Source organism: Malus domestica, chromosome 15 (genome assembly GCF_042453785.1).
Source record: "Malus domestica chromosome 15, GDT2T_hap1".
Classification (NCBI taxonomy): Eukaryota; Viridiplantae; Streptophyta; class Magnoliopsida; order Rosales; family Rosaceae; genus Malus; species Malus domestica.
This window is the reverse complement of record NC_091675.1, coordinates 32,930,238-32,958,077: the sequence shown is the minus strand read 5'-3', so window position 1 is coordinate 32,958,077 and position 27,840 is coordinate 32,930,238. Positions and strand designations below refer to the sequence as shown.

At 40.4% G+C, this 27,840-nt stretch overlaps 1 protein-coding gene across 10 annotated transcripts; it reads right to left on the bottom strand.

Moving 5' to 3' along the window:
- Window positions 1-107: 107 nt before the first annotated feature.
- LOC103444818 (uncharacterized) lies at window positions 108-24,444 on the bottom strand. 10 transcript variants are annotated; one of them, XM_070814538.1, is made up of 15 exons: window positions 24,127-24,359; window positions 23,907-24,009; window positions 23,748-23,814; window positions 23,516-23,631; window positions 23,226-23,292; window positions 23,019-23,067; window positions 22,566-22,651; window positions 22,121-22,340; window positions 21,957-22,012; window positions 21,813-21,853; window positions 3,363-3,455; window positions 2,393-2,727; window positions 1,357-1,910; window positions 719-953; window positions 108-630 (listed from the first exon to the last, which is right to left on the bottom strand). In XM_070814538.1, exons 10-15 carry the CDS (start codon window positions 21,815-21,817, stop codon window positions 395-397), a joined length of 1,458 nt encoding a protein of 485 aa, XP_070670639.1. In that variant the 5' UTR covers window positions 21,818-21,853; window positions 21,957-22,012; window positions 22,121-22,340; window positions 22,566-22,651; window positions 23,019-23,067; window positions 23,226-23,292; window positions 23,516-23,631; window positions 23,748-23,814; window positions 23,907-24,009; window positions 24,127-24,359; the 3' UTR covers window positions 108-394. The 10 variants fall into 10 exon arrangements, with proteins under 10 accessions (XP_070670639.1, XP_070670636.1, XP_070670640.1 ...); XM_070814540.1 differs by lacking the exon at window positions 108-630 and adding an exon at window positions 3,974-4,027 and having other exon boundaries at window positions 908-953; window positions 21,822-21,853; window positions 22,084-22,340; window positions 23,921-24,009; window positions 24,127-24,444; XM_070814535.1 differs by lacking the exon at window positions 21,813-21,853 and having other exon boundaries at window positions 23,921-24,009; window positions 24,127-24,363.
- Between the last annotated feature and the right edge of the window lie 3,396 nt (window positions 24,445-27,840).

The following is a 27,840-nucleotide window of genomic DNA, read 5'->3' as shown; positions in this document are numbered from 1 at the left end:
AGTTTCACATTCTCCCTACTCATGTTAATTCGTCGAAAAAAAAGCTAAAACTACTCAAAACACTCGTCCCCCGAATCTACAATTTAGGGTTAAAATCTCACATTAAATGTCGCAGCACTGTTTTGTATATCCAAATCGTAAAATGGTTTGTAGCTAATGTGGTTAAGAGCATTTATGATTACAAACTTGGCGATCAAAGCCACAAATACAAACATGCATTCGATGTTAAAAAAAATGAAATTCCAATTTTGTAGGAGGTAGTAAAGAAACAATATGAATTCCTGCCTAAATTACAACACCTGTGTTAATTTATCTAATTAGAGTACAACAACGCAAGGTTGGAATTCCGGAAGTTATCGCTTTACTCTCTGATGCAAGTGTGATACTTTCCTTGTCAACGTTCCTTTTCAATATCCTTTACGTCCTGTACCTCATCCCTGTTGACACTAGAAGCCTCGTCTTTCTTCTCCGAAGGCTCCTTTTCAGTTTCCATGCGCGCCAAAAGCCTTTCTTGCAGTTCTTGGCAGTCAATTGCTGTGATCATCACAGACAAACTGGACCTACCTTTCCAGCATCCAATGGCTATTGTTGACTCGTCCACTTCAATAGGACCCGACGTGGCTTCGCCATCTGCAGATATAAAGTTCTACCTAGGTAAACATAATATATATACAATGAATGTGCACTTATGGTCCTTTAACAAATGATGCTATATTACCTTTACTCAAAACTATCACACAGCATCCTGACATTATGCCTGATGCCTTCTGACTGAACCCAGAATCAACAAAATCAGCAAACTTGATAGATTTATACTCAAGAAGATGTTTAAAGTCGACTAGGGATGCACATAGAATCTGTTTGGTTATGTACGGAAGAATAAGTGGCAATCCTTCTGATGATATCCGGAATAAACAAGGCGCCAAATTTCCTTCTCTTGCAGTTTGTCGTTCCTGTTGAGAGCAAGAATAAATTAGAGAAAGATTGTTACGGAATATTTAATGCTAGACACCAGAATGTAGAAATACTTCGTTCATCAGTCCAGGGCTTCACCAGAATCTCTAGCTTCAAACATGAGAACCCTAGGATGAAAATATATATACTACACACTTGGAATCCAAGAGTGAGCGTAATAAGGTTTAATATTTCTACACCCAATCAGTAGGTACTGGCACTACTTGTCTCGCTCATTGTCTTAATTATACACACCCTTAGGCTATCAGATTTAGAAAGTGATCAACTTATATGAAGGCATAATAATTTTGCAGAACCTTCTTTGATCACATATCTAGAAATTCGAATCGTATAACAGCCTTATTTAAAAGAAAAAAGACATTCATATTTGAAAATACTTACGAACATCTTGAGCCCAATAGATGTTATCTTAAGTTGCTGTCCAACGGAGAAATTCAGCTCAAGAACATCTTTGACTGACTTTGAGATGTAGTAAATTCTTTTCACATGATTAGCATCGGTGTTTCTTGTGACAAGGTGGTCATTGAAGGGAAACGATTCATCAATGCCATAGAATGTCTTTATGCTATTAATGGTAGCTTCATCTTTAAAGAAAACAACAGGGTCCACTCCTCTCCACTTGCCTTGACACTGCTTCTTTCTCTTTCCTCCAGCTTTCTTGGGATCTGTTTCCTCATCAACAGGCTCCTGGGCTTCCTCCGATACATCTTCTTCAAGAGTGACAGAAGGATCAAGCTCCAAAGACGCCCCATCTAGTTCTTCCTTTATTAACTCTACCTCTGAAGCTGCTTCTAAAAAAGTCTCATCTGTACCATCTTCCAAACTAGCCACCGTCCCATTTGTACCTTCAGTACCCAGATTTTCTAATTCTACCTGCGGCTCGTCATTTCTAGTGCCCAAGTCCTCTTTCAGACCATTAGGTTTCCCCTGATTGGCTGTTCAATGAAAGAAGAAAAGAATCATCGAAAGGAGAAAGGAAACCAAATTAAAAATAAACAATATAAAGAGATTGTGATTCTCTATCAGCAAAACCCAAACCTGGAGCACATGTCCAAATCCTAAACAAACTACAGGCCACACATATTGACACAACGACCCAATTTAAGTGTGAAACGCCATTTTATTTTAAATTCTTTTTAAGGTGCTCCCTTTCTGCAAAAATATCTTTGAAATGGATAATTAGGTGAAAATAGCATTTACTAAATGAGATAATAGAATAATGGGGTCATTTGTTTTAGGTCATAAAATTTATTCCGTCTGCTAAGGGTCATTTGTTTTAGGTCATAAAATATATTCAGCATTAGCAGACTTTTTTTCTACATAGGAGGGAAACAACCCCTTCATACGTATAAGAAGACAATAATACAGTAAAAGCTACCTCAGAGCACTTCAACTCTTTGCAGATACTTGAACTCACCTGGCAAAGCAGAATGTTTGTGGAAGACAGCAATGAAGAAAGCTCCTCCATTTTGATCATGCGGGACTATCCTCGTGCAGCGTTCTAGTGGAAATTCAGAAACTTCCTCCTCTTGTTCGTTGGCTACAGTTGCAGGATCATCAGTTGACTGCAATGCATCTTCAAAATTTCCATTGCCACCATTCTCATGCTTTTCTTCCACTTCCATATTATCATTACCGTCTGTTGGTTCTGTAAAGCTTCTTCCAGAAGGAAACATGCTGGGAACAATGATATTTTTCCGATATTTGCTGACATTTTTGTGGGAAGGTAACCACCTACCCTTGGTCATGTATCTGCATTGTCAAATGAATGAATAGGGATTTTGTCGCAAGAGAAAATTTTAAAGCTGCAACTTGCATGCAACACAGTAGGTGATGTTTGAACAAACTGTTGCAATTGAGACCACTATGCTATAAGATGTGTGTGTGTTGAATTTGACTCTGATGAGTGGGTGGGTGTGTATTGAATTTGATGTATTGAAGACAAAAATATTATAATGTTGACCCAACTTATACATAATCACGAAGCAGAGTCGAATAAAATGGTTTCACCTAACATTCCTGGCGCAATATAATGCATTGATTGCAAAAGGATTTCTTAACCCCTGAATCTTATATCAGGACAAGAATGGAAATTTGTGATATCTTCTCCTTGACAGGTAACTCCGGATTATTTGTGGCAAATATACCTTATTACAGTTTTATATTATAGTAGTGAATATGTGACATAAACAATGCTTCAATCAGACGATTTTCAAAGCACTAGGATAAAATAGCACTACAAGTGATATCAGCAACATCCCATTCAGTAATTGAGAAACAAACTTATGTTACACAAACTAAGGAAACATTCTTATTCAATAATATGTTGTGCACATCAAGCTTTCACTATACAGCACTACCATAAAAAAGGTAAACAAACAACCAACCTTCCATTTTTTAAGACCTGGCCTCCGAACAAGATGGGGAAGCTCACTAGAGACATCAATAAGCTCAACAGACCCACCACCTCTCCGCAAAATCTGCGAAAAAAAAAAAAAAAAAACAAACAAAAACAAAAAACAAAATACAGAATGACGTAATCTACCACTCATAGCAAGGTCATCCAAATAAAGAATGAATAAGCACAACAAAAAATCATGAAACTCTGCCACTCATAGCAAGGTCAAAAGCATCAAATTGAAAGAAAATGTTTTCTGATGTACTTTCATAACACAAACAATATTCAAATTAAAAGCTAAAACATAAGCTGAAACAGTACATGTCCACAATGACCGAATAAACAAAATCCATAAAATCAATTAATCGTATGAGGTGAAGAAGTGCTCCAATCCACTAATCAATTTGCAAGAACTGAAAAGGTCAAAAGAAATAAAAGAAACAATAATTGTACGGTTGGCATTCCATGACTACCTACTACGCCTACAAGCTCTCTTCAATTGTATGAATAAACCATGCCGTTGTCACTTATAAAATAAAATCTTTCAACCCATCAAGTTCTAAGTTAAATATTTTGTAAGAAGATAAGCAAACATATTACCTCAGCAACCACAGCTTCATTTTCAACTGGATTCATAGAGCAGGTAGAGTACACTGATCGGATCATATTTATATATATTTTTACTTCGAATTCACTCGTCTTTTCTTAGTTAGTTCCTTACATTTTTGAGCTATTTACGTTATTTTTGTGTTTATAGGATTTGTTATGCAAAGAAAATAAAAATAGCACAAATGAGTTTTAAATAATAAATTTGTCGAAAATTGCTTTAGTCGTTCTCATTCTGTCATGGATTATTGGTAGAATTATGTCACGGCATAAACAAAAGAAATGGGGAGAGTCGGTCAAAGAGGGAGCAAGAGAGCATCATGATTTATATTTTTTTTACCTCGTTGACTCCCATATTCTTCACTTCTGAAAACAACAGGAAGCTGCTTTGCAGCTGGAAAGGAAGGAATCCAAGGTGGAAACGTGAGGAGGTGGAAGGCAGATGCTGCTTTGGCAGCTGGGGGGCGCATAAAATTGTGAACACGGAAAATTCCTGAAACGAAAGAGACAAGAACAACGTGCACAAACAAATATTTGTATTTGATGGTTTTGGGTTACAATCTCTCTCAAATTTATCCTCTGATTCGATCTCCGTGAGGTGTTGATTGGTGGGTGTTTCGTTGATCCAAGGGTCGTCGAGGCTTGATCTTGGATGAACAGTTGGAAGTTTCTTCAAAGGGCCGTGGGCTTGATCTTTGAGGTGGATTTGAACGGATCTTCAAAGGGGCTTTTGGGCTTGATCTTTGAAGAACAGTGATGAACGGATCTCCAAGGGCTTTTGGGCTTGATCTTGAAGAACAGTGATGAACGGATCTTCAAGGGCTTTTAGGCTTGATCTTGAAGAACGGTTGGATGTGTGGATTTGTCGACGTTGTTGATCCAAAGGGCCGTTGGGGCTTGATCTTGGATGAACGGATGATGAACGATGATGCTTTCTTCAAGGGCCGTCGGGGCTTGATCTTGAATTGGTGGATGATTGTTGATCCAAAGGGCCGTTGGGGCTTGATCTTGGAAGAACGATGAACGAAGAACGAAGAACGCTTTCTTCAAGGGGCCGTCGGGGCTTGATCTTGAAAGTGGATGATTGTTGATCCAAGGGCCGTCGAGTCTTGATCTTGGAAGAACGATGAACGAAGAACGAAGAACACTTTCTTGATTCTTCGGGAACCTGGATGCTTGAGAGCTTCGGAGTTTCAGAGCTTTAGAGCTTCAAGGTGTAATATGAATTGGTCCCCTTTCAAATGAATGAAATGGGCTTGTATTTATAGAATTTTCCAAGGCCTAATTTTGAATATAATATCCCAGATGAAATAAGTCGTTTCTGCCAGGTGTTGACACGTGTCCTATTTGATGACTTTTCCAACTCATTTCAATTTTCGTTTAGTCACACGCCACGTGTAAAATTTATGTAATACATGAGCGTTGACACTTTGATTTATCGGTCAACATTTATTTACCGAAATTTCGATGTCTACAAATGCCCCCACTTCAAGGCACGTCGTATACATGTGCTTGTCACGTGTAGGAGATGCGTTTTGAAGTCCCTTACTGTAGATGTCGATCCAAGGGCTGTCGAGGCTTGATCTTGAATTGGGCTGGAGATTTCTTCAAGGGCCGTTGAGGCTTGATCTTGAATTGGGCTTTGAGATTTCTTCAATGGGCTTTTGAGGCTTGATCTTGAAGGTTGAAATTGGACCACAAGGAGCTTCATGTGGTAGATGATCTTTGGCTTTGGTAGTGGGTGAATCGGCACATATTTTGTTGCGCTTGTTGACTTTCCACAGCTTTGATCTTGAACTGGGTTGAAGGATTTTCTGGATTCCTCCAATTGTTGATTTTCCACAGCTTATTCTTGAACTAGGTTTTGATTCAAGGGTGGTAGACACTTAATCTTGAATCGGACTTGTGATTTCTTCCAGGGCCGTCGAGGCTTGATTTTGAATTTGGCTGGAAGCTTTTTTCAAGGGCCGTTGAGGCTTGATTCTTGAAGGCTGACTCGAACACACGGCAAGCAGGCACGAGGTGAAGGTGACGACTTGTTGCTTTGTTCAATCTTTCTAATTCACACCTGAGCAGTTTGGTCAGCGGTATGATCTTCAAGATTGATGGGCTTTTCTTCCAGTTGGTGACTTGATCTTTAAGGATTCGATTCAAGGGTGGTGAATCGGCATGTGCAGCTCACAACGCCTAGTAAGCCGACCCAAGAATTTGAGGGTCAAAATAAGTTCACCGTCCTCAGGCAGATGCAGCATCTTCTCGAGTTCTTCATCTCAGACTCTTTCTGCTGAGTTGACTGTGCATGCTGCATTCTTCTCTGCTTGTTTCTTCAGGCAGATGTGGCAGCTTCTCGAGTTCCTCAGTTCGGACTCCTTCTGCTGAGTTGACTGTGCAGGCCGCATTCTTCTCTGCTTGTTTCTTCAGCACGTTGTCTCCACATGCTGCAAGGTATCATTTTCACTTGCCTTATCTGTTCTCCAAACAGATGTGACAACTTCTATGGAAGTACAGCAGCAGTGGGAGACGAGTACTCGAGAGCAGTGCTAGGCAGGCAATCAGGGAAGGGTTCCAAGCAGTCGGTTCCTTACCCGAGTTTGAGTGGAAGTTCCGGCATATTATTTTCTTTATCCTTGTCTTTGTAGGTAGGAACAAGGACAAAGGAAACGACAGGGAGAACGCATGATATGAGATACTCTTGCTTTCTACCCTGGTGATATGAGATACTTTTGCTTTGAAGTTATTGGCTTACAGAGGTACCCCAAGGAATAAGGAACACTGAATGACTCGAGAGGTTTCGTTGGGAAAGCATTTTTGGAGATGAAGAAAGGCTCTGTATGTCTGCCTTGCTATGGAAGGTGAAGGTGGACAGTTATAGGAGATCCCTTAATACCTGTAGAGGTACTATTCTTTCACTCGTGTCGGCAACTAACGCGTGATTGAACAGTAAACTTCACGTGCTTTCTCCTTCACCAAAAATCTTCGACAAATTGCCCGTGATTTGCGCAAAGTTGAGTGTGCATATGACAGGTGATGACGCGGCTGAAAAAGACTGGCGCCTCTTCGATATCTGGGATCGGCGCTTCGACAAATTACCCGTGATTTCCGCAAAGCTGAGTTTGCGTGTGATGGGTGCCGACGCGTCTGGAAAAGCAAGATGCTTCTCCGATTTCTGAGCTTGCCTCTTCGATTTTTTGAATGGCCTCTTCGAATTCTGAGCTCACCTCTTCGATCTCTGAAATCCCGTCGAGTGCTGATTTTTCTTTATAGAGGCATGCAGTTTGTTTCAAAGCACACTTGAATTTTCGCTTGTGAAAACTCCCTTCTTGCACTTCTAAGATCTTGATTTGTCCGTTTTCTTCTTCCTTCAATACTTTGAAAATGTCTGGACCCTCCGACCGTCGTTTTGACTTGAATCTTGGTGAAGAGGCAGTCCCTTCTTCTCCAGACAACATATGGCGCCCATCCTTCATATCCCCTACTGGTCCTCTTACCGTTGGGGATTCAGTGGTGAAGAATGATATGACCGCTGCGGTGGTGGCCCGGAACCTTGTCACTCCCAGAGATAACATACTACTTTCCAAACGGTCTGATGAGTTGGCCGTTAAGGATTCTCTGGCTCTTAGTGTGCAGTGTGCAGGTTCTGTGTCTAATATGGTCCAACGCCTATTTGCTCGAACCCGTCAAGTTGAATCATTGGCGGCGGAAGTGATGAGTCTCAAACAGGAGATTAGAGGGCTCAAGCAGGAGAATAAACAGTTGCATAAGCTCGCACATAGCTATGCGACAAACATGAAGAGGAAGATTGACCAGATGCAGGAATCTGATGGTCAGATTTTACTTGATCATCAGAGGTTTGTGGGTTTGTTCCAGCAGCATTTACCTTCGTCTTCTGGGGCTGTACCGACTGCTGAGGTTTCAAACAGTCAACCTCCGGCGCCTTCTCTTCCTGGAGCTTTGCCGAGTTGTGAGGCGCCACCTGATCGTCCTTGAATATCCCCTCTTGTAAATTTGATTTGATTTGATTTTTTTTTTTTTTTTTTTTTGGTATGTAGAATGCAATTTTATGTAAAATTTCCAGAAAAAATAAATAAAATAGACTTTTATTTCTCTTAATGCTTTTTTTTTTTTTTTTTTTTTTTTTTTTGCACATGGTGCCAGATGCACCATCCATTTTTTATATTTTCCTTTCTTTTCCCCTGTTTTATTTTTTTGCACATGGTGCCAGAGCACCAAATATCGAACAATTTTTTCTTTAATCATGGTGCCAGACGCACCAAAGATCAAACTTTTTATTTTTTTTATTTTTTTTTGCAATTTTTTTTTCTTTCTGCACATGGTGCCCATGCACCACCAGAAACTTTTGATCTGTCATGGGGTTGTTCCCATCTTTGATCCACCATCCCATTTTCTATTATTATTTTTTTTTTTATAAATTTCGATGATGGGCTGTGGAATTTGCAGAGAAGGATGAAGGCGCATGGAGAGCATGAATGTGACCTTGATGTCGGAGACTTTGCCGTCGCCGTTGGAGTCGAGGATGGATCTGATGACCTTGAGCATTTGGAGTTTGTCCTCGTACTGTACAGACTCGTGCTCGAGCTCGCGAACCTCACGGCAGGTGGAAAAAAAAAAAATGGGGAGGTCGAAGTGTGGTGATGAAGTTGGAGGCTAGAGGTAAAAGAACAAACACCTTCTGTGCAGCACATCGTCGTCGTCGACCCAGCTGCCACCGGACATGAATATTCCGGTCGCTGGAATTGGATCTCCGGAGAAGGCCGTTAAGGGTCCCTACGACCACATACTGGAAACCTTCACCGAGAAATACGTCGTCCAGCCAAAGGTTTACGGTGCTGCGTTTCAGTGCACCACCATGATGCGAGAACCAGACCCTGCACTTTCACTCGGGTCGGTCGGCTCCACCGCGACGTCAGTAACTGCACCTTCCGTTATGCCTCAGTGGATGAACATTAACCCGTCGTCAACAACGTCATCCACCACCCCTTCGCCTTCGGTGAGCTTGACGCTGTCTCCCTCCGATCCGGTTCCCGACACGGACCCGACCCGACTCACATCCAGAAACAACCCGAGCTCCTTGTGCTGGTATAGCCAGTCAACGTACCTCCGCCACAGAGCGTGTGGGTCCTTCACCAGCCCTTTCTTCTGACTCGGAGCCCCATCGGTGGTCTTCGTTAACTCCGCCGAGACCTCCCGAGCCACCGACAGAGCAAAGCCGTGATCGGCCGATTTGACACGGCCGTGAAACACAACAGAAACCGAAGCGGGATCCTTCCGCAGCGAACTCGCCGGTTTCAGGTGGCGCGTGATCGTCGGAGAAGCAGAGTAAATGCCGGAGATTGAAGCCATTGGAATCGCCAATTGAGGAACTTTAGAGGATTTTGGTGCTCCCACACCCAGTCACACCATGGATGTGTGCTCGGGAGTTGCAGTTGAGAAATGCGTTCGGCCTCTTCCACACAACCGTCCTCATCTAACCCTTCCAACATGGACTGGAATTCCCTGCTGTAAACATGGTTGCTTCTTAGACTCGGAGATGAAGATGAGGGAGTGGGAGATGCGGGTCTTGCAAGTGATGATGATGATGATTTGGACGGCGCAATCTCTGTGCTCGAGGAGATCTTGGAGAGGATGATAGCCTGGTGGACGTGGGCATCGCACCCAACAATCTAATGGTGGCGCCGATCTGAGCACTCAGCAGCGACAGGTGATGGTGAAGATGGCCACGGGAGTCACATCTAAAACCATGTCGGTGACTCGGGACGAGCCATCTCCGGTGTGGAGAGTGACCTGGTCCTGCGGTGTGGACTGATATGGGCTATTTTCCTGGGCCGGGTGTTGCTTTGGAGAGATCTGGGTTTTGTGCTTCTTCTCAACCGAATTGGGCTTGTGGCTTAAACCTTTTGTTGCGGCTGGGCCGAGACACTCATACATATACATTTTTTTTTTCTTTTTTTTGTAATAAAATTGACTTTCTTTAATAAAACATTTTATTTTATTTGTTTTTTTTTAGTATGACTGTACTCAAAGTTGAACGTTTGAGTTGCCTACGTACCCTTCCAAAGAAAGAGATCAAGTCAAAACGTAGTTCAAATACATACATATTTTTTGGTTTTTTTTTTTTTTTGTGGTGCCGTTTGCAGTTTCAACTCGTGCAGGCAAGGAGTGTTGGTGTCGTTTGCAGTTTCAACTCATGCAGACAAGGAGCATTTGGTGCCGTGTTGCAGTTTCAGCTCGTGCAGACAAGGAGCGTTGTGTCATGCAGTTTAGGCTCTTACAGACAAGGAGCTTTGGTGTTGCCTTTTATGCTCGTGCAGACCAGGAGCGTTGTGCCATGCAGTTTAGGCTCGTGCGAACAAGGAGCATTGTGCCATGCAGTTTAGGCTCGTGCGAACAAGGAGCATTGGTTCGTGCAGTTTAGGCTCATGCGAACAAGGAGCATTGTGTCTTGCAGTTTAGGCTCTTATAGACAAGGAGCTTTGGTGTTGCCTTTTATGCTCGTGCAGACCAGGAACGTTGTGCCACGCAGTTTTGGCTCGTGCAGGCGAGGAGCTTGGTGTCTTGCAGTTTAGGCTCTTGCGGACAAAGAGCTTTGGTGAATTTGTCAAGCAATTTTGGAGAGGGGTTCCTCACAATCTTCATAGCAAGGAGCCTTGACCGCGTGATTGAAAAAGTCTTCGGGCAAGAAGTCGCGCATCGTGATGGCAACGGACGATCTTTGTGTTGCAATTTCATCATCTTCAACACGTTCACGTTGCTTTGAAGGTTGACAAGAGCTACTTTGCCCCCTTTCCGATTGGCGGACTTGTGGAGGAGACGTATGCTTCTTGTGCAATTTCTTAGGAGTGACTTGAGTCCATCCTTCAATTTTGCTTGTCTTGGAGGATGCCCCCAGCGGTTGAGGTGAAAACTTTGAGTCGGAAGAGTCAGAAGTGATGGTGGTATAGTTTGACTTCACCACATCGTCAAGATCTAGCTCGATGATTCCTTTTTGAGCCAGCTTCATGATAAGATCTTTCAGCACGAAGCACTTTTCTGTCGGATGACTGATGAAGCGGTGGAATTTACAGTACCTTGGACTGTCGGTGCGATTCATCTCTTCTGGCCGTCTGCACTCAGGCAAGCCGATCACCTTCTTTTCCAGCAAGTCTTCTAACATGGCAACCACATCAGAGTCGGGGAATGGATAAGTTTTCTCCTCGAGCTCCTTCAAAGTGCGTCTACGCATCTCTTGATCACGAAAGCCTTCGGCTTGAATCGCCTTGCCTCGTGTGGAGATTTTGACAGGAGATGTGTTGACCGTCATCGCTTCCTTGGTGGGTTTCCACGCAGCCTTATCCACCTTTGTCTCAAGAACTTTGTCAATCTTGTAGTCAGCGATCGGTTCTTTCTTCCCATGATGGGCGATGCTCAACTCCATGTCATGGGCGCGAGTGGCCAATTCCTCGAAGGTCCGTGGTTTAATGCCTTGAAGGATGTATTGCAAACCCCATTGCATGCCTTGGATGCACATCTCGATTGAAGAGGTTTCCGAGAGCCTATCTTTATAGTCGAGGCTCAGAGTGCGCCATCTGTTGATGTAGTCAATGATTGGCTCGTCCTTCCACTGCTTTGTGCTCGTTAGCTCTAGCATGCTCACAGTGCGGCGGGTGCTGTAGAAGCGGTTGAGGAATTCTCGCTCTAATTGCTCCCAGCTGTTGATGGACTCGGGCTCTAGGTCCGTGTACCACTCAAAGGCATTTCCTTTCAGCGAGCGCACAAACTGCTTGGCGAGGTAGTCTCCCTCTGTCCCCGCGTTGTTGCAAGTTTCGACGAAATGTGCAACGTGCTGCTTTGGGTTTCCTTTTCCATCAAACTGCATGAACTTTGGTGGTTGATAACCCCTTGGCATCCTTAGAGCATCAATCTTCTTGGAATAGGGCTTCGAGTAGAACAATGAGGTATGTGAGCTCCCTTCGTACTGTGCCTTGATGGTGTTGGTGATCATCTCCTGCAGCTGCTGGATAGAAAGAGATCCCATGAGTGCCGCTGCTTGGTCTGGCTCCGGCTTCCCATCGATTTTCTTCACCGGGGGTTCTTCGTCTCCGCCAGCTCCTCCCTTTAGTGGATCATCCTCTGGGTCGGGTTTATCGCCGTCTTGTGCCTTCAATCGGTTGACTAGTGCTGCAATTTGCAAGTCTTTTTCTTCCACAGTTCGGGTTAGCCTTGCGATTGCTTCATTCATTTGAGCCAGCTGCTCATCGATTGAAGTTGCTCCAATGGTCATGACTTGCATGGCTGAACTGCCGCTTGAATCGGCATCGGAGAGCATGGATTCAGAGTACTTCCTTGGGCTTTCCCCCCTTGGTGCCCTTAGTGAGGCTAAGGTGATCAAAGGCTTGTGCCTTGGGTGCTTTTGTTCCCTTGGCAGAGTTGATGCAGAGGTGAAAGAGGTGGCAGAACTAGCTTTTGCCATGCTTCGAGTCGTGATGCCCAAAGTGACACCACTTGCGACGATGACGCTCTTGTTCTTTGTACCGGTTGCGGGAACAGTTTGAGCCTTCCTTGCTGCCATTGACTTTGAAAACGCGCTTGAATTTCTTGAACGGAGAAAGAGATGAGAGGCAGAGATTGTCCCACCGGGCGTGCCAATTTGTGAACACGGAAAATTCCTGAAACGAAAGAGACAAGAACAAACGTGCACAAACAAATATTTGTATTTGATGATTTTTGGGTTACAATCTCTCTCAAATTTATCCTCTGATTCGATCTCCGTGAGGTGTTGATTGGTGGGTGTTTCGTTGATCCAAGGGTCGTCGAGGCTTGATCTTGGATGAACAGTTGGAAGTTTCTTCAAAGGGCCGTGGGCTTGATCTTTGAGGTGGATTTGAACGGATCTTCAAAGGGGCTTTTGGGCTTGATCTTTGAAGAACAGTGATGAACGGATCTCCAAGGGCTTTTGGGCTTGATCTTGAAGAACAGTGATGAACGGATCTTCAAGGGCTTTTAGGCTTGATCTTGAAGAACGGTTGGATGTGTGGATTTGTCGACGTTGTTGATCCAAAGGGCCGTTGGGGCTTGATCTTGGATGAACGGATGATGAACGATGATGCTTTCTTCAAGGGCCGTCGGGGCTTGATCTTGAATTGGTGGATGATTGTTGATCCAAAGGGCCGTTGGGGCTTGATCTTGGAAGAACGATGAACGAAGAACGAAGAACGCTTTCTTCAAGGGGCCGTCGGGGCTTGATCTTGAAAGTGGATGATTGTTGATCCAAGGGCCGTCGAGGCTTGATCTTGGAAGAACGATGAACGAAGAACGAAGAACACTTTCTTGATTCTTCGGGAACCTGGATGCTTGAGAGCTTCGGAGTTTCAGAGCTTTAGAGCTTCAAGGTGTAATATGAATTGGTCCCCTTTCAAATGAATGAAATGGGCTTGTATTTATAGAATTTTCCAAGGCCTAATTTTGAATATAATATCCCAGATGAAATAAGTCGTTTCTGCCAGGTGTTGACACGTGTCCTATTTGATGACTTTTCCAACTCATTTCAATTTTCGTTTAGTCACACGCCACGTGTAAAATTTATGTAATACATGAGCGTTGACACTTTGATTTATCGGTCAACATTTATTTACCGAAATTTCGATGTCTACAAAAATAATAGGAAAAGCAGCACTTGGCTGCTGGCGGGAGAAGAGACGCTGCCTTGGAGCGTGACTGAAGAGAGAGGTTAAGAAAGAAAGCTGCCATTTGGCAGCTTGAGCATGAGTTGACGTGCAGAGGTGAGTGAAAGGGCTGCCTTTGGGCAGCGTGGAATAGCAGAAGGCGGGAGAGTCCAGAGAGCAGCAAGAAGCTGCAGGGGAAAGCTGCCTTTGGCAGCTGGAGGAAAAGAGGAGTGAGGACGGAGAAACAAGGCAAGTCAGCAGCGTGGAATAGCAGAAGGCGGGAGAGTCCAGAGAGCAGCAAGAAGCTGCAGGGGAAAGCTGCCTTTGGCAGCTGGAGGAAAAGAGTGGAGAGAGCAAAGGAGAGAGGGCTGCCTTGGCAGCGTGTGAAGAAAAGCACACGGAACAGGAATTGGAGAGCAGAAAGCTGCCTTTGGACAGCGTGAGGGACAGAAAATAGAAAGAAAATAGAGGGAGGTCAGAGAGGTTAGAAGAGAGTAGCGCGGATGGGAGGAGGACAGAGACAACGTCAGGTGGACAGAAGCTGCAAGCCTTCTCTCTCTCGGTTAAATCTTTCTAAAACTTCTATTTTATTTCTATTTTTAATAATGTGTAAATAAATTGATTTTGGCTAGAGGTTAATTCAAAGCCATGATTATATCTGTAATATGAATTGATTACCTTCGGTTGTGATTTCATAAGTTGTGATTTCAATTTACTTATCCGTTCGTATAAAAACTGATTTGTGTATGTTGGTTGAGAGTGCACGCTTAATTTACATGCATGAATTTGATGCTAGAATATAAGTGAATTTCACCTAATCGTTATGAACTTATTTTCACAAGTAGTAAAGGTTGCTAGTCACAATCACGTTAAGTAAATTCTTGGCAAGAGTATCATGCTTTTCATAGTTACGAATGTCTCGTCAATGCTTATGTTTTTCATAGAACTTAATGATTCTTGCTTGTATCTCTATTATGCAATTCATGTAGGGAACTTGTAGGGAATGTTTTGGGTTGTCGTATGCAATCATCCAACCCAATAACTTGTGGAAAAACTGAGGGTTAAAAAAGTGCTGTTCACGGTTAATCTGGAGTATTGAAATTCACAATTTATTGAAAGAACAACTGAAAATCAATTTAGGTTGCATATGTGTCATGTGTGGAGAAGAACCCTCTAGCTAGTCCGTCATTTATCATTTCACCTTAATTTCATGTTTTTGTCAATTCTGTAATTTAATTAAGTTTAATTTATTTTTCATCAAAACCAAACACCCATCCATTATTAAATTATATTATTTATTTAGTTTTCTTTATTGTTAGTCTTTTAATTTAATTTCCGTCCATTTCAGTTCCTAGTGTTTAATTTAATTGTTTTCATTATTTTGAGTCATTTTAAGTGTGTTTCGAGTTATTAGAGTTTTTAGCCTAGTTTTGTGTCCTTGAGTCTTGTTTAATATTTTTAAATTAATTTAGAATAGATTAGCAATCCCTCCTAATCCCCGGCCTAGAACGATACCCTACTTACATCTATACTACAATTGTCAACAAGAGGGTTTAATTTGTGTGTTAAGTAATTCACGCATCAAATTTTGGCGCCGTTGCCGGGGATTAGTAACTTTGCTAATCCTTTTATTTTTGTTTTTGTTTATGTTTATATTGGTGTTTGTGTATTTTACTTTTGATATTTGATTTATTTTTCTTTCTTTGATTTTAGGCACAAATGGAGCTGAGGGAAATTTAAAGGAAAGATGCGTCCGGCTAAAGACGTTAAATCAAGCGCTTCTTGGGAGGCAACCTAAGCATTCAACGAAGGGAGACTTTGGAATCGCTAACCCAATCAGATTTGCATTTTTACACCCTTATCTTTACTGCTTTCATTTTGTTTTGTTTAGTTAGTTGTGTTATTTGGTTGATTTCTGTGAGTTTGTATTACTTAGTTTAAGTGTGGGGGAAGGTTAACCAAAGTCTCTTTACATTAATTTACATAAAAAAAAAAATTAAATTAAAAAAAAAAAAGATAAAATTTAAAATTAATGATAAAAAAAAAAAAAAAACAATGAAAAAAAAAAAAAAAAAAATTTAAAAAAAAAAAAAAAAAAAGATAAAATTTAAAATTAATGATAAAAAAAAAAAAAAAAAATTACATAAAAAAAAAAAAAAAAAAAAAAAGTACAAATATTTTACAATGATGTAAACTAATAGTATTCATTGGTCGGGTGGTGCTTCAGTAGTAGGCGGGGCTTCAGCAGTCGGCGGGGCCACAGAAGGAGGAGGCGGCAGAGGTTGATCAGTTGGAGCTTCACTACGCGGTGCCGCTCCAGAAGACGAAGGCAGATGTTGTTGGAACAAACCCACAAACCTCCGATGATCAAGTAAAATTTGACCATCGGTGTCCTGCATCTGGTCAATCTTCCTCTTCATGCTGGTGGCATAGCTGTGTGCGAGCTTGTGCAATTCCTTATTCTCATGCTTGAGCCCTTTAATCTCTTGCTTGAGACTCTGTATTTCAGCCACCAAGGATTCAACGTGACGGGTTCGGGCATATAGGCGTTGGGCCATGTTGGATACGGAACCCGCACACTGCACACTGAGAGCCAGAGACTCCTTGACCGCCAATTCATCAGACCGCCTTGCGAGCAGTCTGTTATCTCTAGGGGTGACAAGGTTTCGGGCCACCACCGCAGCTGTCATATCATTTTTTATCACCGAATCCCCCACGGTAAGGGGACCGGTAGGGGATATGAAGGATGGCCGCCATATGTTGTCTGGTGAAGGCGGAGCTGCCTCTTCACCACGGTTCAAGTCAAAACGACGATCGGAAGGGCCAGACATTTTTCAGAGGTGGTGAAGAAAGAAGAGAGTTGGACTGATCAAGATTAAACAAGTGCAAGATGGGAGTGTTTACTAGAGGGAGCTCAAGTGTGTTGTGGAACAAGCTTAACGCCTCTATAAAAAGAAGAAATCGAAGAGGCGCTCCTCAGAGAAGCGTCCTCTCGCAAATCGAAGAGTCGGGGTTCCTTTCTCAAAAGCCGGATTCTTTTCTCAAAAGAGGAGTTTCCGTTCTCAAAAGCCGGATTCTTTTCTCAAAAGAGGCGTTTCATTTCTTAAAGGCTGGGCTTGCTCAGAAACCACGAGCCGAACCCCGGATTTCAAAGGATCAATTGTCCAGACGTGTCGTCACTTGTCACACGCAAATTGCTTTGCGGAAATCTCGGGCAGTTTGTCGAAGCACCAATTCAGAAATCGAAGAGGGAAATTCAACAGTTAAAGACACGCTAGCTTTCTCAAAAGCTGGGCTTCAACCCACGGGCAAATCTTCTTTTCCAGATTTATCCGCACGTGTCACATGCTACCTCTACAATCGACGATGCTCAGAGCTCGAAGCGCCGATTCTAGATATCAATGAGGAATCTGCTTTGCGGAAATTACGGGCAGCTTTGTCAGAAAGCGCGTAATTTGTATTCTTCACCCATCCACCGGCTGCCGACACTAAGTGAGAGAACAGTTCCGGTTGTGAAGACAAGTCCTATAAGTTTCTACTTTCGCCTTCCACAGCAAAAGCACATTCTCTCAGCACACCCTCTCAACACCTCTTCATCTCCGAAAATGCATTCCCAAAGAATCCTCTCGAGTCATTCTGTGTTCCTCATTCCTTGGGATACTCCTGCGAACAACCCATTCAAAGCAAAAGTATTTCATATCATAAAGGTTGAAAGCAAGAGTATCTCATATCATGCTTTCTCCATGTCCTTCTCCTTGTCTTTGTTTTCCGACAAGGAGAAAGAGAGCAATCAGCCAGCATTTGGTATCAATCTTCCAATCTGGAGCCAACTGCCTGGAACCCTTTCCTGATTGCTTACCTAGCCTTGCTCTCGAGTACTCATCTTCATCATTTTATGCTTTCTCTTCGTCTACCACATCTGCCTGGGGGACAGTAAGGGAAGTGAAAATGATACCTCGAAGCATGTGGAGACAATTCAGCTAGGGACAAGGAGAAAGAAAGCAAGAGGTGGGCACTTGGAAAGATTGAAGAAAGAAATAAGGACCAACACCTTTCCCTCGTGCCTGCCCGTTGTGCAGAAGAAACAAGCAGAGAAGAATGCAGCTTGCACAATCATCCCAGCGGAAGGAGTCCGAACTGAGGAACTAGAGAAGCTGCCACATCTGCTTGGAGAACAAATAAGGAACTGCAACATTCCCAAAGAGCAAAGCTTCGCCGTACAATATCATCAAATAGTAAAAAGCTAAGTGTCACCCTGTTCAAGAGGAAAGCTGTGGAAAGTCAACAAGCACGACCAATGATTACTTATTAGTTTTATTCATTATCTTTTATCGTAATTTTCAATTTTTCGTTTGCAATTTTTTTTTTAATTAATTTTCTTGCGTACTTAACTGAATTATTTCTTTTCTTTGCAGGAACTTTTGGTTATTTCCACCCTTGAAGTTGATTGCAGAATTTTAGCTTGGGGGTCATCGCTTGATTTTACTGCAAATTAGGGAAGTTTTCAGTCCCATTGTTTTATTTTGTTTCTTATTATTTATTTATTTATTTTATTTTTATTTGCGTTATAGTGTTTTCTGACATTGGGGACAATGTCCAGTTTAAGTGTGGGGGTAGAAATCTCCAGAATTTCATTTGTTTCTGTGTTGTTGTTTTTTGTGTTCTTAATTAGTTTTGTTTTCTTTTAAAAATAAAAAATAAAAAAACTGTGTTGTTGTTTTTTGTGTTCTTAATTAGTTTTGTTTTCTTTTAAAAAAAAAAAAAAAAAAAAAAATTTTCGGAAAATTTTAAAAAATAAAAAATTGTCTTGTTTCCCTTATTGTTTTGAATTAGATTTTTGTTAGTTTCCCGACCCAATGATATAATTGGATCAAATTTGAACCATGATCATCAAGAACTTAGTTAACATGTGTTTTGTGAAATTCCTAATTCTCTTGTTAGTTTTGTACATGTTTGATCATCTTTGAAAAACCAAATGCACATAGCCTTGTTAATGTGAAACTAAAGTATGACTTAAAGCTTCATATGTGAATTTAGTGACCATATACATCCTATGTGAGTTTTTGAGCCTATTGAAAGTGTGCATTTTTCATACACTCCTATTCTTTTATGTGTGATGAACTTATGTGAGATACATCTCTAGAACTTGCGTAACGATCTTTCGAAATGTTTGTCATTGATTGCATGAACTTGGAAATGATAGAGGCATTAGGTTTACCACTATGGCCCAAATAACTATGTTTCCCAAAGAAAAATGATATCATTAGATTGCCAATTTGAGCCGTGTATGTTGAGCCTTTTATTTCTTATTTCCAGATATGTCTACCCTTATACCTGAAACATTTTTTTTCCTTACCCTTTCCAAAGCAAGCTAGTGAGCAATGTGAGATTGTCTTATGAGAAATGTTGTAAAGTACTTTGAAGGTGTTTGGCAAAAAAAATAAGTGTGGGGGTATTTCATGTTTGTATAAAAAAAAAAAAAAAAAAAAAAAAAAAGAGAAAAGAAAAAGAAAAAGAAAGATTGTATACGAAGAAAAAAGAAAAAAAAAATTGTTTTTCAAGTTTCAGTTTAAGGGTGTGATTGGAGGTTTCTGAAGAATCGTTGGAGAGCTTGAGTTCTTATAAATCTAGACAAAAGAATTGCTTGCAATGTAGCTTGGAACTTGTGTTTTCCTATTCTTTCGTTTCAATAACCCTATCCCTAAGCCTCATTACATCCAATAAAAGTCCTCTTGATTTAAGTTTTGCAATTATGACTGTGGAGAAGTGATCTTTATGCAAGCTTATGGTAGAAATTTTACATTTGTTTCTTTGAGCGAAACACACTAAAACTAAACACATATGTGATTGAGTGTATATCCCGTGAGAAGGTTACTAGTTTGCATATGATGATTTTAAAAATAAAAACTTGAAATTGCATTAGCATGGCTATCTCACACACTACACTTCAAGGATGATTCAAAGATTACTGCTAATATTTGAATAAGGAAGATGAACTTGGATTAGTTCCTTGATGCTAGCTATGGTTCTTGATGATTTGTTTTCTTGAATGAAATTCTATGAGGGTCACATAGGGGGAAACTAATGTTTTTCATGTTAGTACTTTTTCTAGTTTTCTTGGTTTTGCTCGAGGACTAGCAAAAGTTAAGTGTGGGGGTATTTGATCGGATCATATTTATATATATTTTTACTTCGAATTCACTCGTCTTTTCTTAGTTAGTTCCTTACATTTTTGAGCTATTTACGTTATTTTTGTGTTTATAGGATTTGTTATGCAAAGAAAATAAAAATAGCACAAATGAGTTTTAAATAATAAATTCGTCGAAAATTGCTTTAGTCGTTCTCATTCTGTCATGGATTATTGGTAGAATTATGTCACGGCATAAACAAAAGAAATGGGGAGAGTCGGTCAAAGAGGGAGCAAGAGAGCATCATGATTTATATTTTTTTTACCTCGTTGACTCCCATATTCTTCACTTCTGAAAACAACAGGAAGCTGCTTTGCAGCTGGAAAGGAAGGAATCCAAGGTGGAAACGTGAGGAGGTGGAAGGCAGATGCTGCTTTGGCAGCTGGGGGGCGCATAAAATAATAGGAAAAGCAGCACTTGGCTGCTGGCGGGAGAAGAGACGCTGCCTTGGAGCGTGACTGAAGAGAGAGGTTAAGAAAGAAAGCTGCCATTTGGCAGCTTGAGCATGAGTTGACGTGCAGAGGTGAGTGAAAGGGCTGCCTTTGGGCAGCGTGGAATAGCAAAAGGCGGGAGAGTCCAGAGAGCAGCAAGAAGCTGCAGGGGAAAGCTGCCTTTGGCAGCTGGAGGAAAAGAGGAGTGAGGACGGAGAAACAAGGCAAGTCAGCAGCGTGGAATAGCAGAAGGCGGGAGAGTCCAGAGAGCAGCAAGAAGCTGCAGGGGAAAGCTGCCTTTGGCAGCTGGAGGAAAAGAGTGGAGAGAGCAAAGGAGAGAGGGCTGCCTTGGCAGCGTGTGAAGAAAAGCACACGGAACAGGAATTGGAGAGCAGAAAGCTGCCTTTGGACAGCGTGAGGGACAGAAAATAGAAAGAAAATAGAGGGAGGTCAGAGAGGTTAGAAGAGAGTAGCGCGGATGGGAGGAGGACAGAGACAACGTCAGGTGGACAGAAGCTGCAAGCCTTCTCTCTCTCGGTTAAATCTTTCTAAAACTTCTATTTTATTTCTATTTTTAATAATGTGTAAATAAATTGATTTTGGCTAGAGGTTAATTCAAAGCCATGATTATATCTGTAATATGAATTGATTACCTTCGGTTGTGATTTCATAAGTTGTGATTTCAATTTACTTATCCGTTCGTATAAAAACTGATTTGTGTATGTTGGTTGAGAGTGCACGCTTAATTTACATGCATGAATTTGATGCTAGAATATAAGTGAATTTCACCTAATCGTTATGAACTTATTTTCACAAGTAGTAAAGGTTGCTGGTCACAATCACGTTAAGTAAATTCTTGGCAAGAGTATCATGCTTTTCATAGTTACGAATGTCTCGTCAATGCTTATGTTTTTCATAGAACTTAATGATTCTTGCTTGTATCTCTATTATGCAATTCATGTAGGGAACTTGTAGGGAATGTTTTGGGTTGTCGTATGCAATCATCCAACCCAATAACTTGTGGAAAAACTGAGGGTTAAAAAAGTGCTGTTCACGGTTAATCTGGAGTATTGAAATTCACAATTTATTGAAAGAACAACTGAAAATCAATTTAGGTTGCATATGTGTCATGTGTGGAGAAGAACCCTCTAGCTAGTCCGTCATTTATCATTTCACCTTAATTTCATGTTTTTGTCAATTCTGTAATTTAATTAAGTTTAATTTATTTTTCATCAAAACCAAACACCCATCCATTATTAAATTATATTATTTATTTAGTTTTCTTTATTGTTAGTCTTTTAATTTAATTTCCGTCCATTTCAGTTCCTAGTGTTTAATTTAATTGTTTTCATTATTTTGAGTCATTTTAAGTGTGTTTCGAGTTATTAGAGTTTTTAGCCTAGTTTTGTGTCCTTGAGTCTTGTTTAATATTTTTAAATTAATTTAGAATAGATTAGCAATCCCTCCTAATCCCCGGCCTAGAACGATACCCTACTTACATCTATACTACAATTGTCAACAAGAGGGTTTAATTTGTGTGTTAAGTAATTCTCACATCATACACCATTCTTCCGCCAACTTTAAGCAGCAATAAACCTAGGATAAACAATATAACATATGAGAATAAACTAGTACGTAAAGCATAGAGCCATTGTTAATAATAAAAAAAATCTGAGAAATTTCTTTTCATGATAGATACCTCGCATAGCTATCTGAATTTGTAGAGGATGAACCCCATTTCCCAGTCCAGCATGCCTGTATATAAATAAAACGAATCTCATCAACCTGCCAAAAGTAAAATAGCGACTGAAAAATTAAAGTTACACCATTTCCTCCAGATATCAGGAGCCTTGCGAAGGGTACCGTCTCCACTGCAAGGGACATCACATAAAACACGATCAAAGATAAGATGGCTGATAGGAGGCTCCATTTCAGCTCCTATTTCAGAAGCACTAGACTTTGCCCGGCAACCAGGAAAGTGCTGAGCTTCATGATTTGTGACTATCAAGTTGGCTGTGCACATTCTTTTTGTTTGATGGATGAGTAGATTACATCTTTGGACATCAAGATCATTTGCTACAACCTAATTAATGGGCCAGTAAAACAAGGAACCAGTATCATAAATGGTAGTTAAATGAGGGAAAATCTATGTCACATGAAGGGAAAATAGTAACTAGGAGAATCAAATAAGAATTGAAAGGCAAGATAACAGCCTAAACTTGAGTCCTTGACCGAGGAAAAGACGGAACTGACGAACTAAATCAGATATAAGGAATGTGAAAGAATATATAATTCAAAGGAACCATACCAATCCATCAGGTAGAGATCCTGGTTTCATTGATCGGTGTATTACCTCAAGCAATTGGAATGTTTTCGAACCTGGTGCAGCGCACACTGAGAAAAATTGTAGCTGACGGTCAGTAAGCACTAGATTTAGTCTTTAAAGCAAAACAGAAGGAGTAACATGTTACAATCCATAAGGTAAATTTTTTTCCTTATAAAAATTGAAAACTATACCACAGAACAGAGAGTTCCCAACAAAAGAAGTCCCTCAAGGAATTATGCATCTCCAATCCAAACTACAATTTTCATCAACACTCACAATGCCAATAAGAAGGTTGAAAATTCAATATAGAATAGAACACAACCGATTAGATTTTCATGTGATGCTCGTGATTCAAGTCTCATCATTTGGGTCAACTAGGTTTCTAAATTTTCAGTTTTAGAAAGGGGAAAGATAAATGCAATATAAGTTGCTTACTATCAAGTACAAAATGATCTGGGCGTACATCAAGGAATAGTGGAGGTACCTGTATCATTAAAATTAAAATAGAGGTAACTGAATACTTGAGCATTAGTAGAAGGTGAACTACTCAGCCCTGAAACACCCAAGATTTATACTTGAATATTGCAGCACAATTCAGTATTTAAACCACAAAGGGACAAACTGCAAGTAACATAGGCCTACCATGCTGACAGCCTCCTGTCTTGTGATGTTTCCAATCTCATTTTCAAGCTTTAAGAACTCATGAAACCTGAGATATTTGTACCATCAGAACCATGAATACACAGATAATAATATTAGAACGGGGGATAGATTGAAACTAAACAGAGTGACTTGATACCATTATGCAGAATTTGGTTAAGCTCTATATAAACAAGAAATTGAACAATCACAATAGTTAAGGTGGATACATATTACATATTAGTATTATTCATATAGGTAGGAACCCTGTTGGAATACATCAATTCATTTACCTCTCAAGTGTTTGGTTCTTCCTCAGTTGCATGCGAGAAAAATTTGAATGCCAAGCTAGATTCTCGGGGTACCAAGGTAATGGCCTAATAGGCTGTGATTCACCTCCTTCACTTACCTGGAACAGTATAGATTAAATAATCATAAACACATTACAATTTACAACAAAAATGAAATGAGGCAACACAGTTTTTCGCTACATTTTATTAGTAAATTAGCCTACAAGAAACCAACCTCAGATTGCAAAGAGATCATAAAGTCATTCTCCAACTGCCTTCGGATATCCGAACAAAATTGGCTACTGCAACATCCACAGAAGTTCAATTGAGAATTGAGATTAACATTGAATGAAACCGCACACGAAAACACATACAGAAACAACATAGCACATACATTATTTCAATCACCTTGAATTGATTCTAAAAGCAGCAGGCAAAGGCCTTCGAAGAACTTCATTGAATGCATCCCACTCTTCTGGGCTCACTATCCCTTGCTCCTACCACCATAACACATTCCACGGTTCAATAAACGAATAAAAGAAACTAACTTTTACTCCAAAAACATACATGCATAGATATAAACATATATATGTATATATAGAATATGACATCACCTTGTAATATTCATCGAATGCGGGGTTTTGAGTGGCAAACGGCTCCCAACCACGATTTTCTCCATTGTTTTCATTGTTGTTTTCAGAGGAAGGATCAGACTTGGAACGCTTCCAAACGTTCTCTCGGTTCTGACGGAAGTGGCGCCGCTGAGTGCGAGAACCTCCTCTGCCTCTGCCGCCGCCGCCTCCCATTTCTGTAACTGTTTGATGTTTGGTCTCAGAGAACAGAGCTTCGCTGTTCCACTCGGTGTGCGGAGTGCGGCGGGTTTTAGAGGGGACCATAACCGGATTCATGGGCTGGGGGATATCATGGTTTGGGCTTTAGAGTGTGTATGGTTTCACTTGACCCATGAACGTAATAAGTCTCTTTCCTTTTATGTCAAACGATAGATTTGTTAGGTTAGATGTTAGATTATAAAGTTGACAGAGTTTGAAACCACGTCGTAGTGTAAGGGCAACACTCTTTCTTGAGGGATCATTTTATTCATTGTCTTATTGCGATGTCTGGTAGTCTAGACATCTGACATCACGTTTTGGATAGTACTTGAGGATGATCGATGTATAAACACTTCGGGGTGTATTTGGGGTGTATTTTTTTGCCATATTGCCGTGTCATACCGATTTTGTGCCAAATTATTAGTACCAATCGGTAATGATACAGTATTGTACCGGACCAAAATTTCATGGTACGGTATTAGTAATGGATACTATTACTACGGTATTACCGTATCATACCAAAAATATAATATAATATAATATAATATATAAATTATATAATATATAATTATATAACACATATTTATAATATATATATAATATTCCAATAATTCGAAAATAAAACCCTACTTATATTAGCATTGTTGTTGGTGACTTTGATCTCTTGAGTTGGTGGAAATCAAACACAAAAGAGTTCCTAATTCTTTCACAAATAGCTAATGATATCTTTGCAATCCTTACTTCTACCGTTGTTAGTGAAAATGCATTTAGCCCAGGGAGGAGGGTTGTGGACCCTTTTAGGGCATCATACTCCTAAAATGGTAGAGGCACTAATGTGTACTAGTGATTGGCTTAGGGCGGATGAAGTAAACTTTTACAAGGAATCAACGAAAGATATGCTTTAATTTTACAAGGAAATGAAAGAAGTGAAAACAAGTAAGATATGCTTTTTTTTTATTTTAATACATTTGTTATTAAATGGTTTTCAACTTTAATTCTTCTTGCTATTAATATGTTTTCTTTGTTTGTAATGTAGGCTTGACACAAGTTCAATACCTCCTCCAAAGGCTTTGACATCTCAAGCTTGAAGAATTGATCAATGAATTTTACTTTTTGAAGTTTAATTCCAATTTTCATTTGGTTTGAAACTTTAACTTCTATTTTGATTGTTCACTTCTATTTGTTTTGGTTCATAACTTCTATTTGGATTGTAAGCTTAATTTTCATCATGAATCTTGGTGCATCGTTTGAATTATTTTGTGTGTGTGTGAATTGTAAATGATGAATAATAGATGAATTTAGGCTACAATGTATGAGATTAAGGTACAAAAAAAAAGTTTTGCCCTTGAATTGGGTTAAAAAAACAAAAACAGATTTTGTCCCAAAACAAAGTGGCAATTACCATTGTCATATCATGCCAATCGAACTATTTGGCAATACCGAACTTCGATATACCAAAAGTTTGGTACAGTAATGGTTGTTTATACCATACTTGACCAATCCCGAAACTACTGAGCACCGGTCAACGTTATACCGTCAAGGACCCAGAAGAGTTTCCCTTTAACCAGGAGGCCAATCACAGCGCGACACGTGTCGACATCAAAAGCCAATCACAACACGACACGTGTCAATATCAGAATGAAACTAGAAACTCTCTTTTATAAATAGAGATCATTCTCTCACAATATTTCCTAATGTCATTTGTACTAAATCATTCACTAGTACTCACTAAAGGAGAGCTTGAACCTATGTACTTGTGTAAACCTTTCACAATTAATGAGAACTCATCTACTCCGTGGACGTAGCCAATCTGGGTGGTGAACCACGTACATCTTGTGTTTGCTTCCCTATTTCTATCCATTTACATACTTATCCACAATAGTGACCGGAGCAATCTAGCGAAGGTTACAAACTTAACACTTTCTGTTGTACCAAAGTCCTCACTGATTTTGTGCATCAACATTTGGTGCCGTCTGTGGGAACAACACTTATTCTCACTCTTTTCAGATTTGTTAAGCTGGTTTCCACCATTCGTACACTCTCTTTTGACCAGGCATCCCTCTCTAACATGGGGAGCGAAGGAAGCCACAACACACAGAATGATACCCCTCTTGCACCTAGTGCGAAGCAACGAAAGAAGGAAGGAAAGAGGGTTGCTCTTCAAGCTAAAGTCGATGAGCTAGAAGCTTAGGACAACAAGATAGCAATGAAGAATGAGGTCCTCCAGGAGCAGTATGAGAAGCTTTTTGAGACGCTCCACGAAACTAGGCGTACTTGATAAGAGCATATTTATGCGACTGAGTTAGCTTGTTCTCATGCATTTATGTTGTTATTTCTTAGTTAATTATGTATTTTAAGCTATTTTTATGTGTTTGTAGGTCCATAGGCCTTATGAAGCAATAAGATGCATTTTGGTGCACTTTGGAGCAGTTTTGGGCTTGGAATGAATAGCACATGCATGGAGCAAGGTGGATGGACAAAATTGAAGACTAAAGAGGCTAGGAATGTGTTAAAGAGAAAGAAGAATTAATGTAAAAAGGACAAAGAGCTTAGCCACAAAGGGGTGTCACTCCACCATTCACCTTTCCATCATTGTCGTGCACCATCATTGCACTCCCTTTGGATTCCTATGCCGTGCATCATCATCCATGTTCCCTCAATTGACTCATTTGTTGCATCATTCCACCTCCCTTTCCTTTCTCTACCATGTGCATAATCATTCATGTTCCCTAGCTGCATCACCACTCCATTTTACCCCAATGCTTTGCATCATCACTTCACTTTCACCTTTGAATCATTTCAAACACCACTCAGTTGCTACACCATTCCTTGTTCCCTCCATCATTTTAGATTTCATGCATCATTACATTGAATCATTGCACTCAATTGCTACACCATTCCTTGTTCCCTCCATCATTTCAGATTCATGCATCATTACATTGAATCATTGCACTCAATTGCTACACCATTCCTTGTTCCCTCCATCATTTCATTTTTCATGCATCATTGCACTCAATTTCTACACCACTCCATGTTCCCCTCTATTGCCATGCACTTCCTCTATAAAAGGAAGTGTGTGTAACATAAATTTAGTTCATACTTGGTTATATCATTCACTCCCATTTCAACACAACCTTCATCCAAACACATCCATTCATCTTCACATCCATTCCTCCATACAAACAAACCTTCAAACACTCACCAACACTTTGTGCCGTAGCAAAGGAAGGGAAGGAAAGTGCTTGGATGTGCTTGCTTTCCAACTTGGATCGTTGGAGCGTTTATGTGTTTTCTTTCTTTTGTTTCTAATGTTTAAATTCATTTCCTTTCATTTTGTTGTAAATATGAGTGGCTAAACCCCTCTTGGCTATGGGTGATTTCAAAGCCATGATTATGTGTGCAATATAATTTGATAAATTCCAGTTATGAACTCTTGATCGTGAATGCAATTGGCTTAACTATTTGATTGATAACTTATTTGTATTTGTTAATTAAGGG

Excerpts from the sequence above, each read along its gene's own strand:
- LOC103444818 (XM_070814535.1), bottom strand. The coding sequence starts at position 22,141 with ATGTCCCTTGCAGTGGAGACG. Across the intron at positions 3,456-21,956 it reads AATTCAGATAGCTATGCGAG|ATTTTGCGGAGAGGTGGTGG; the intron begins GTATCTATCATG and ends TTTTTTTCGCAG. Across the intron at positions 631-718 it reads TGTGATAGTTTTGAGTAAAG|ATGGCGAAGCCACGTCGGGT; the intron begins GTAATATAGCAT and ends TTATATCTGCAG.